Source organism: Eurytemora carolleeae, unplaced genomic scaffold, assembly GCF_000591075.1.
Source record: "Eurytemora carolleeae unplaced genomic scaffold, Eaff_2.0 scaffold583, whole genome shotgun sequence".
NCBI classification, from domain to species: Eukaryota; Metazoa; Arthropoda; class Copepoda; order Calanoida; family Temoridae; genus Eurytemora; species Eurytemora carolleeae.
Window position 1 is genome coordinate 195,721 of NW_019396719.1, and position 12,532 is coordinate 208,252.

Sequence of the window (12,532 nt, forward strand, 5' to 3'; positions counted from 1 at the left end):
ATTTTGGATTTTGAAATCTCACTACCGCCAATACCAGAGTTTGAAAATAAAAGTTGAAATTTTATATTCTCATTTTGGAATTTCAAATCTCACTACTGCAAAAACCTCTAGTTTGAAAGTATTTACATTTTCTAATTTCGAAAAAAAGGCATTTAATAATCTGAAAAGTGTAAAGAAAATGTACAAAAACTAGCTTTTTAAACCTTCAATACCATTTTCTTTTTAAAAAAACATGAAATTTTCGCTCAAAAAGAAGGCATTTTATACAAACACGCATAGGATAGGGTCGGGTCGGTACTCTCCCCGCGTCACTAAGAAAAGCACATTGGGCCGTCGGTGATGTCAGAAACCAAATTTACCTGAGTTCACCGTGATTTCTAGCGGCATTTTTCATAGAAATCCTGACTGCTGCATGTTCTACCGCGAAGGAGTCTCCTGCCCTCCTTCAGTCTCCACAGATCAGAAACTATTTACAATGCTGTATGGAGTACTTAGGTATTGTCACTACTACTGTGTACTAGGCACTTTTAATTTGTACTGTAAATTAGTAATGTTTAGAGTACTGAGGTAGTCTAACTTCTCCTGTGTAATATGCACTTTTAATGTGTACTTTGAACTGATATTGTTTATTGGGTTTTTAGGTGCTGTCACTTTTCTTTAAACTATGTACTTATAATGTGTACTTTTAAGTGCTTTTCATGGAGTATATTAAGTATACTTAAGTACTGGCACTTATTCTTTGCTATTTACTTTCAATGTTTACTGTTAACTTGAGTACTAAGAACTTGAGTACTAAGGTATCATTACTTCTTTTTGTTAACTATGTACTTTTACTATGAACTGTTAACTTATATTGTATGGAATACTTTTTTTGTATACTATATATTTTCTATGTGTACTGTTACTTTCTATTGTATGGAGCACATATGTACTGTCACTTCTTTTGTGAACTATGTACTTATAATGTGTACTGTGACTAATGTATTTTCGATTGTTCGTTGTACTATTTAATTTAATATAATGTACTGTTAACTTCTATCGTTTGGAGTGCTTAGGTATTCTAACTTCTTTTGCGTACTTGTACTTTAATTTTTACTCTGTGAACTCTAATGCGTATTTTTTTGTGTACTAGGTATATGTTCTCCTAAATGTGTACTTCTCTTGAGTACTGTGTACATCTAATGTGTACTTTGTTCTTTATGTATGTTCTTAAACTATAAATACTGTGGATTTTATACATGTAATGTGTTCCTTGAACATCTACTGTATAGTTCTAATTGTGTACTGTATAGTGTACTGTGTACTTCTAGTTGGTGAAGAGAATGTGATGTGTGATGTACCATTGATTGTACCCATTACTCCCAGTGTTACAGCTTTAAACATCACTATACCTTGTCATACGATTAAATCGTAAGTATTGTTTAATTATCTCAGGTTAAAGATACTATAGATGGGTAGGCATGGCAGTATTTAGCTAGGGAATCGTTGGACCATGAAGGTTATGCAGTGCATTACATAAATGTCCAGACGTTCAGTAATCTTGGAGGGCGATTTACTTTTCTAACGTTTTCTCTATAGTTTGAGATATAGGGTAGCCCATAACTGTCGAACTTGTTGCCAGTAAAGGATTTGAAAAGTCTAAAACATAAGACCCAGCAAGTGTGCAACGTACACCGTATAACTGGTAAAATTTGCTTCAACAAGATAAAGTACTTCCAATTCCACGGCTTTATGGGTCTTTTGGTGCTTTGAAGAAATTTTAATATTTGGATATCAATCATCGTTTCAAACTGTGCGAGCCGTAAATTTAGGAAATTGATATATATTTTTATTTTGTTAGCATCTCTCTAAATCTCTCCACATTTATTCTGTAGCTTTGCTATATATACAGGGTTACCCACAAAGAGCGTGACTTAAAAGACGACATTAGGAAATTTATATTTTCTCTTAAATTTCTAGTTCCCTGTAGCTGCACACTTTTTTTCTATCTTTGCCAGATCTTCAACTACACTTTTTCAGAACCTTTTTGCGTCTAAAAGTCTAAATTCATACTGACGATCGTCAATTTTCAGTCTTAGGTCGTCAATAATGCCTCATCCTTTGTGGGTAACCCTGTATATCTAAGCTGAGAACTCACAGAGTATGAATTTATTTCAGATTATACATTTAGAACTCACAGAGTATGAATTTATTTCAGATTATACACTTAGAACTCGCAAGTCGCAAAGTATGAATTTATTTCAGATTCTTCACTCAGAACTCACAGACTATGAATTGATTTCAGATTCTTCACTCAGAACTCACAGATTATGTTTGATTTCAGATTCTTCACTCAGAACTAACAAATTATGAATTGATTTCAGATTCTACACTTGGGACCCGTTGCAGGGGATAAATACTGATCTTGTAATGCTGGTTATAGATGGGGTTCTTCTATTCGCGTTGTTAGGTAAATTTAATATTTTTGCTGATTTATGTTAGTTTATTGTGTTACAACCACAGACTTGATATTTAAATCAACTCATATCACAAAACCTCGATTTCGAGAGGAAGTGGGGTTCATGCAATACGCATACTGCAGGGTTTGTTTTTAATAAATAAATACTAAATGATCTGAGAGAAAGATATTTCCCCCTAAAATTTAAACAAAAAATAGAAAACAAACGAAGAACTAGAAAAATAACTTGTTTTTAAGAACACGTAACCAAACGACCCCAATATTTTTAAAATTGTACAGTTTTAACCAACTTGCCTGTTGTACTCAGTACACTGATTTGCTATCAATATCTACTCTAATGGTTACATATAGTTCTGAAAACGCCTGCATTGCATGCTTGGCATGGATAATAATACAAAAATAAAATAAAATAATAAAAGATATTACAAATGTTGTATATATATATATCTGTTTAATTGAATAGTTCTGATTGAGACCAGATTATTGCCAAGATTAATTGAAAAGATTAAGGTGAGACAACAAAAATTTCCTTAGCTGATATTGACTGTCTGAATAGTTCTATTCTTGTGTTGTTTCTAAAATATCTAATACATTTGCAGAGAAAGAAAAGGGCGTGAATGTTTAAATAATAAAAATGGCAATCAAGTTAAAATATTTAAACAAAATTCACTGTTGTCACAAGGTCTGACAAGAATTTTTTAATACATTTTTATTGTAAATTAATAATTTGCAGGGCATGAGCATAGTTTCCGGATGTTGGTACAAGATACCGGAAACAAGTTATCTATTGGACGATGACGTTTTGGACGAACAGGTGAAATGTATTTTCAAATTTTGAATTTCTAATATTTAAAACTTTTTTAGGAATTGTACTAATCCGTAGTTTTAGTTTTTTTTAATTTTGATATTTGACTGATTATCTTAAGATTAGGATCACATGTTGTAGACAAGTGATATTTTAATCAAAAGTTCCGATAAAATTAACTTTTGTAAAATAGGTGGATATTATTCTGGCTATGGATTTTTCTTTGGTCTAAAAAACGACTTAAGAAATTGAAGAAGACATTTGAAAGAAGAAACTTTTAAAATTTTAATTGAAATCTACTCATTAGTTGAAAGGTTTATATTATTTAAAAACTCAACTCAGAGATGCTGAAATAAAATACAAAATTTTTGTACTAGAATTTAAAAGAAAATTGCAATATTTTTTGTAATAGAGATATGCACATTGTACACTGTACAGTGTACACCGTAGGTTTGGTTTCCATTGAGGACATTTTCACATCATTTTCAAGAAATTTTATTTTATTTTTTCTTATTCAATCTCAATTTTTCATTTTCATTTTCAGGAAAGAGTTTGTAAACTTCGTGGAGAAGACTTGATGACCGTGATCAATCTTCAGAAAAAATTTAGAAAGTAGGATTTTAAAATTATAAACCCTTGATTTTTTACAATGTTCATCCTTTCTGACTATTCCCTCCATGCAAAGATGCCAATGACCATGCACAACGATACCTTTATCTGATCAATGATATTCTCGTTTTCTAGGTAAAAAAAAGTTTTTATTCTGAAAATTCCTGTAAAATTCCGTCTTTTTTATAAATAAATTTTGTAATTAGGCGATGAAAATTTATCGCATTTTCATATCTCAATAATTAAACCTAATTATTTTTATTTACAAACATAAAAAATATCTTAAATACTGAGATATTTAAGATATTAAATATTGCGGAGATTTAAATCTCATTTCTGGTAAATTACCTTGAATCCCCGAGAACAAGATTTAGGTGATTTTTCTTTTAAAAAATAGTTTTGCAGCTTCTTTCCCAAGAGCAAAAAACAGGCCTTTGCTAATTCGCTTTTTCACACCAAACTATATATATATATATATATATTATATATGCCTTTACCTTTAATCGCTTTTTCATACCAAACTATATATATATATATATTATAGATACAGAGCGTCCCATATCATATTAGATTATCTCCAAGCTTTAACGACAAAAAAAACACATAATAATCAAAAACCTAGCATTTTCTGCAAAAAAAATATTAGCCTTATTTAACTTTTCAAATTGATTCATTTTTCTTAAATTTTCTGAATAATCCTTAAAATCGTAATTGAGACCCATTGACGATCTAATATGATGTATTTAATCAAATATTTTTTATTTTATTTTTTATAGTAATTTCGTTATTCAGGCTTCATGCCGTCCAGGGGTTGAGTTTTGGAATTCGCCAGGGAGAATGCTTTGGACTTTTAGGTATTTTTGAAGTCTTAAAGTTTGTTTTTGAACGAAAAGGAATTGAGTCTTTGCCTCAAACTATGATTTTCTAATCCCAATATCTTTATAACTCAATGTCGTTAATCGACGATAAAATAATCGGATAAAATAATCGGAGTTTGAAATACCAAAGGTTTACAGCATCAGCTTATAAAGATATAGGAATAAGACAATTTGTGGCAACGACTCAATTCCTTTCGATAAAGGAAATGAATCTTTGCCAAACACTTTCTAGTCTTTACAACGTAATGTTGTAAACCTTTGATATTTCAAATTTAGATTTTTTTATATAACAACAAATTCATTATCTAAATTGTCGAAGGTCTGCGACATGTGCGACGTGCGTTGCAATGCTGCAGGAATTACAAAATCTGAGTTTTTGGCAAAGACTGAATTCCATCTATTCCAATGCACTAAAATTTACTTTCAATCAAGAAAAAAATGGGAAAGAATATTGTTTTACTCATTAAAGTAATTTTAACGTTGACTCGACTCGCACTATTTTGAAAATTTTACAAAATATCTTTAAAATCGCCGAAAATAAGTGAGTTTGGTTAATAACAAAAATTACGTTTACAATTATTGTCTGAATTCACAAATTAACAAATTATTAATTGTTAATTTGATATAAGTTTAAATTAAAGGTTTTTAATATTTTAACTTTGTATATACTATAGATAGATTAAAAACAAGCAGATTAAAAAAATTAAATAAATTATTTTTAATTCCAGGAATTAACGGGGCAGGAAAAACGACGACATTTCGTATGCTAACCGGTGACGAGGCCCCAACTGAAGGTAAAGTTTCATCGTCGTATATATCAATAAAATCAAATCTCATAAATGTGTAATCCGGTAGATTTAAAATGATCCAAGATCAACACTTATTCAGCAATTATACAACGTAAAAACGTGTTGTGGGTTTTAAATGAATCCTAAAAAATGTCTCTACTATCCTGCACTCTCGACCCAACTACCATGCTTTTTTAGAAAGCAAAACTTAAAAACTTAATTTATTGAAGAAAAAAAATTCATTTATTTTGAGGTTTACTTAAATATATATCCGACATTTAAATTTATCCCAAAATTGTAGCGTGTAACCGTACTTAGCATTTCAACAATTTGACCAATACATCCTATTTTGAGACGTTTTATATTCAGCAGTTTTCGGGGTCACATTGTACTTTCAGTATCATATCAATTTACATCGTAATTCTTAGGTCTGGCAATGCTCATGGGAACAAGTTCTACTGATAGAAGCAAATTTCTCAGGCAAAATATGTTCTTGAATGAATAAATAAATCAAAAAATGCTTGGCCGGGTATTAAAATATCCGTCTTTAAACACTAAGTTTAGAAACGTTAAAATCGTAATTATTCCTTGAAAGCAAATAAGTAACAAGCAAAAAACGGGTTTTTAAGAAAGATGTTTTTTAAGACATCAGTTTTTAAACATAAAGAAAACAATTACAGAAAATTGAAAAACTAACAAAATGATGGTATGAAACGGTTTAAAACTAACAAAATGATGGCATTAAACGGTTCAAAACTAATCAAAATTATGGTATAAAACGGTTCAAAACTAACAAAATGATGGTATAAAACGGTTCAAAACTAACAAAATTATGGTATAAAACGGTTCAAAACTAACAAAATGATGGCATAAAACGGTTCAAAACTAACAAAATGATGGTATAAAACGGTTCAAAACTAACAAAANTTCTATTATCCCGGAACTGACCGGAAGTAGAACATAATTGTTTGATTAGAAATATTGGATACTGTCCCCAGTTTGATTCTATTATCCCGGAACTGACCGGAAGTAGAACATAATTGTTTGATTAGAAATATTGGATACTGTCCCCAGTTTGATTCTATTATCCCGGAACTGACCGGAAGTAGAACATAATTGTTTGATTAGAAATATTGGATACTGTCCCCAGTTTGATTCTATTATCCCGGAACTGACCGGAAGTAGAACATAATTGTTTGATTAGAAATATTGGATACTGTCCCCAGTTTGATTCTATTATCCCGGAACTGACCGGAAGTAGAACATAATTGTTTGATTAGAAATATTGGATACTGTCCCCAGTTTGATTCTATTATCCCGGAACTGACCGGAAGTAGAACATAATTGTTTGATTAGAAATATTGGATACTGTCCCCAGTTTGATTCTATTATCCCGGAACTGACCGGAAGTAGAACATAATTGTTTGATTAGAAATATTGGATACTGTCCCCAGTTTGATTCTATTATCCCGGAACTGACCGGAAGTAGAACATAATTGTTTGATTAGAAATATTGGATACTGTCCCCAGTTTGATTCTATTATCCCGGAACTGACCGGAAGTAGAACATAATTGTTTGATTAGAAATATTGGATACTGTCCCCAGTTTGATTCTATTATCCCGGAACTGACCGGAAGAGAGCTTCTCACCCTAATGTGTAGGGTAGGTGTACTTTTTATTCTTAAAGTAACCGTTGACGTCATTTTCCAGCTAAAAACTGGCATGTCAGATTCAAACCCGTACCCCTTAGCCCTCTCTCTGAGTTGTAATGAGAAAAATAATGTTTTTTTTTCCAACTTAAAAAGTGTTGAATAATTCCTTCATTGTCTCCGAAAATTTCACTCTTTTGAGAAACCACAACTGAACATTTTCAATTCTCAGCTAGAGATACAGGGTGTCCCACGAAACATGACAGTTGGTGAATAGTTTAAAATGTCTTCTTCCCTAATTTTGTTGTTTGATACCAAAGCTAGACAATAATAAAAAATATTATATGGGAGTCGTGGTTACAGTAAAATTGATTTCAAATTAAAATGTATTCAAGCAAATGATTTTTTTTAACGAAATAAACTACAAATATCTAATACAGTATATGGAAGACGACATTTTTTACTATTTATCAATTGGATCATGTTTCGTGGGACACCCTGTATGTCAAATTTTCTAAACAGAAACATCATTCAGCAGTTATAAATAAATCATTGGATGATTATTGAATGATAATCTCATATACCAACATATGTAATTCATAAAAACTTTATATATACAAATATACATATACTAGCTTGGGAACCCAGCGCTGCCCAGATTACTGAACCTTGGCAGAGCTATTCCCATTCCATCCCATTTTACAGGGAAACTAAATTTTCGCTATAAAAGTTGACCCACTCAATTTAGAATCTTAAAACCAAGCTAAGAACATTCTCGTGACGCGAGTTCCCCAATCAAAGTTTGACGCAAATCGGTCCAGGGATTCCTAAGTTATGATTGGACAAACAAACAAACAACAGACAGACAAACAGAGATTACAACTTTAGATACATATAAATTATTTTTTTTTGTTTAAATCCAATAAACTTAAAAACGACCAAACCGATAGAGACAACATTTTTGAGACAGATAAAAGCAGCTAGTAATCAAATATTTTTTAATATCAAAACTTATAAAGGTAAAAAAAATGGTAAATCTAAATAAATGTCTAATTCATAGATACGAGGAGTACCCTCCGAATCTACGAAGGCGGAAGTTCAGCGATGGACGGACTTTTTGGGAATTCAAGAATATATAAACAGGTTTTATAATGATGATAATGATGATAATTATGAAAATGATGATAAGGATGATAATGATGATAATGATGATAATGATGATAATGATGATAATGATGATAATGATGATAATGATGATAATGATGATAATGATGATAATGATGATAATGATGATAATGATGATAATGATGATAATGATGATAATGATGATAATGATGATAATGATGATTAAGGGAGTCTGGAAGCTATAGTGGTGGAAACAAAAGAAAGTTGAATGTAGCAATGTCACTGGTTGGAGAACCACCAATTATATTCCTAGATGAACCAAGTACAGGGGTTGATCCTGTTGCAAGAAGGAATCTTTGGAATATCATCCAGGTATAATGGCTGGCCAGTGGCCGGACACTAAACAGGTGACGTACAGTAGACAGTGGACGTACAGTAGACAGTGGACGTACAGTAGACACTGGACAGTAGACACTGGATAGTAGACACTGGACAGTAGACACTGGACAGTAGACACTGGACAGTAGACACTGGACAGTAGACACTGGACAGTAGACACTGGAGAGTAGACACTGGACAGTAGACACTGGAGAGTAGACACTGGACAGTAGACACTGGACAGTAGACACTGGACAGTAGACACTGGACAGTAGACACTGAACAGTAGACACTGGACAGCAGACACTAGACAGCAGACACTGGACAGCAGACACTGGACAGTAGACACTGGACAGTAGACACTGGATAGCAGACACTAGACAGTAGACACTGGACAGCAGACACTGGACAGAAGACACTGGACAGTAGACACTGGACAGTACAAACTGGACAGTACACACTGGACAGTACACAATGGACAGCAGACACTGGACAGTAGACACTAGACATAAGACACTGGACAGTAGACACTGGACAGTAGACACTGGACAGTAGACACTGGACAGCAGACACTGGACAGCAGACACTGAACAGCAGACACTGGACAGTAGACACTGAACAGTAGACACTGGACAGCAGACACTAGAGTGTAGACACTGGACAGTAGACACTGAACAGTAGACACTGAACAGTAGACATTGGACAGCAGACACTAGACAGCAGTGACTGGACAGTAGACACTGGACAGTAGACACTGTACAGTAGACAATGGACAGTAGACACTGGACAGTAGACACTGAACAGTAGACACTTAACACTAGACACTGGACAGCAGACACTAGACAGCAGACACTGGACAGTAGACACTGGACAGTAGACACTGTACAGTAGACACTGGACAGTAGACACTGGACAGCAGACACTAGACAGCAAACACTCCCCCCTCCTGTAATCTTATAAAAAGAAATTTCCCCCACCCCTTTATTGCTAAAAAGCTCTATTTACCGCCCTAACCTTGCTCAAATTAGAGTTTCTTTAACCTTTAAGTTAAACATATATTGTTAATGTTTTGAAATATATATTACATATTATTATTATGTAGGATTCAGATCATAAAACTTTATCTAATCAAGGATAAGTGAGATATCCCTTTATCTAATCAAGGATAAGTGAGATATCCCTTTATCTAATCAAGGATAAATGGGATATCCCTTTATCTAATCAAGGATGAATGGGATATCCCTTTATCTAATCAAGGATAAATGTGATATCCCTTAATCTAATCAAGGATGAATGAGATGATATCCCTTTATCTAATCAAAGATAAATGAGATATCCCTTTATCTAATCAAGGATGAATGTGATATCCCTTTATCTAATCAAAGATAAATGAGATGATATCTCTTTATCTAATCAAGGATGAATGAGATGATATCTCTTTATCTAATCAAGGATGAATGAGATATCCCTTTATCTAATCAAGGATGAATGAGATATCCCTTTATCTAATCAAGGATGAATGAGATATCCCTTTGTAGAATCGGAAATGCCTCTCTTTAAATGAATGGTCAATTTTAATTACGTGTACAGTCCCTTTATGGAACAAATATTTAAAGTTACATTTAAAATTTTATTGATTTTTCAGGGAATTCAAGCAAATGGTCAGGCAGTAGTACTCACTTCTCATAGGTATAAGCATAATTGATTAATATTTTGATCAATCAATGCCATAGTTTTCATGAAAACATAAGTATAATTGATTAATATTTTGATCAATCAATGCCACAAATGTTCATGAAAACATCTCATAGGTATAATTCTAATTGATTATTATTATGATCAATTGAAATGCCACGAATTATCATGAAAACATCTTATAGGTATAAGTATAATTGATATTTAGTTCTGGTCTAATTTTTAAAGTAAAAGTTATTTAAATTCTCTAGTTCCTTTCTTCCTAGTTATATTCTACAGTATTAAAAATATACGCTGTTCAGTTGAAACTTTAAGAACCATTGAACAACTATTTGTCCGTAAAAATTATCTAGAACTGAAAATTGCGAATTTTCTAATTAAAATTTTGCAAATTTTCTGACATTCTTTAATTCAATCTTTTTACAATTTTAGATTTCGATAGAAACAATTTATTTGCACATTTTTGTTTTTCTGACCTTTTGATTTTGAGAGAAAAAAAGGTTTGCGGATTTTTTTTGGGCCATTGAAGTACCAAAAAAATACAAATGTTCAAAAAATATTGTAAAAACCATACAGGAGAGTTGCACAAAAAAGGTACAATTTTGCACCAGGCGCCGAAAATCACACATCTTTTTTACTCACCCTGTTTAAGGATTAGAAAATTTGAGTTTGTAACAAAAACTCAATTCCATCTTTAATCTTTTTTTTATTTATCAGCATGGAAGAATGTGAGGCGTTGTGTGACCGTTTAGGGATAATGGTCAACGGTCAATTTCAATGTTTTGGAACAGGTATAAAGGTCATTATATTAATTCAATGGAGACTACTTTTAATCATTTTTTCCCTTTACTCTTTAATCCCTTACAAGCATTTTTAATATTAAAGTTAATTAAGAGAATCTGTTAATTGACAACTTCTCTTTGTTTAAATATTTAAATGTTCCTTCTGATTGAAAGCTTGGTTTATAGAAATCAAAATTATCTATAAAATGTATCTATATAAACGACGACAACTGCATTACAACTAAATTGAATTAAATAAATTGAATAAATTAAACAAAATAAATAAAATTAAATAAAAAATCATATTTTTCAAGTTAATCACCTGAAGAATAAGTTTGCCCAAGGATTTACTCTGTTAATCAAGCTCACACTTGCAGGTAATTAATATAGTGAACTTTTAGTTTTAATTAAAAACAACTAGGAGATTAGTGAAATTAACTTGGAGCGAATCAAAACAAACCCTAAAAACGTAACATTTTGGCGCAATTGTAGTTTGACACTAAACTTAATAAAACAAAACAGGGTTCATGTATCCATTGGCAGTAAAATTCACAAGTCGGTACGGTACGCTACGGTACGCTACAATGGTACGGTACGGTACAGTACGGTATGGTACGGCTTTTTAAATATTCAAGGTTTTTGGGCTTTTAGGAGGCTCCAGTAAAATCTACGTATTCTTACAGAATTTAAAATAAATTTTTCTATTAGTTTGCTTTTCTAAAATTAACGATAAAGCATGAATGAGATATGCATCATTTTCCTGGAAAATTGAGTCTTTCTCAATTTTGGTTTCTGAATAAACCTTTTAATAAGCATTTCTTGCTCCAAAAATACTCGGTGAAAATTGCTAGAATTGAACACTTTCAAGTTAGAAACACGTCCATATCTCTCACATGCTTAATCAGATAAAGGTTTACAGGGTGTCGTTGTGAATTGGCCCTTTTTAAATTCAAGATCGCCTAAAAACTATAACGGCAGTGCCTTGCACATTATCCAAAATATCAATATTTATCCTTGAAAACGAACGCTTTTTTAGAGGAGGATATTGCTGATTTGGTGGAAGAAGAAATTATCAAAAAAGTTAGACTTGCTTTTGTCAGTGCTTCCCTCAAAGACAGACATAGAGTAAGTATCAAATTTCAAGCATAAAGATTGAGTTAGATATAAACTACAGTGATAACCAGAAAACTATGAAATATGAAGACGACTTTTAGAATCAAGTTATAGCTTATAGTTATAGTCTAATGAGCATGAGACACAGCAATTGGGATGTGTAAACAATAACACACCCATTTCACTAAATTAGTGATATAATAAGTGTCTATAAGTAAAACTATTTTGCTTTGTAACAGCAAATGCACTTC

The 12,532-nt window shown here is 32.1% G+C and overlaps 1 protein-coding gene across 1 annotated transcript in view; it reads left to right on the forward strand.

Moving 5' to 3' along the window:
• LOC111707754 (retinal-specific ATP-binding cassette transporter) overlaps positions 1 to 12,293 on the forward strand; it is a gene marked incomplete at its 3' end in the record, with an annotated part of 57,626 nt that extends 45,333 nt beyond the window's left edge. The window contains 16 exon segments of the mRNA XM_023480896.1: positions 397 to 495; positions 1,311 to 1,410; positions 2,364 to 2,449; positions 2,922 to 2,968; positions 3,192 to 3,272; positions 3,808 to 3,875; positions 4,665 to 4,726; positions 5,479 to 5,544; positions 5,967 to 6,018; positions 7,123 to 7,201; positions 8,249 to 8,331; positions 8,541 to 8,685; positions 10,337 to 10,380; positions 11,104 to 11,177; positions 11,483 to 11,545; positions 12,205 to 12,293. Coding sequence (XP_023336664.1) covers positions 397 to 495; positions 1,311 to 1,410; positions 2,364 to 2,449; positions 2,922 to 2,968; positions 3,192 to 3,272; positions 3,808 to 3,875; positions 4,665 to 4,726; positions 5,479 to 5,544; positions 5,967 to 6,018; positions 7,123 to 7,201; positions 8,249 to 8,331; positions 8,541 to 8,685; positions 10,337 to 10,380; positions 11,104 to 11,177; positions 11,483 to 11,545; positions 12,205 to 12,293 — 1,238 coding nt within the window.
• Between the last annotated feature and the right edge of the window lie 239 nt (positions 12,294 to 12,532).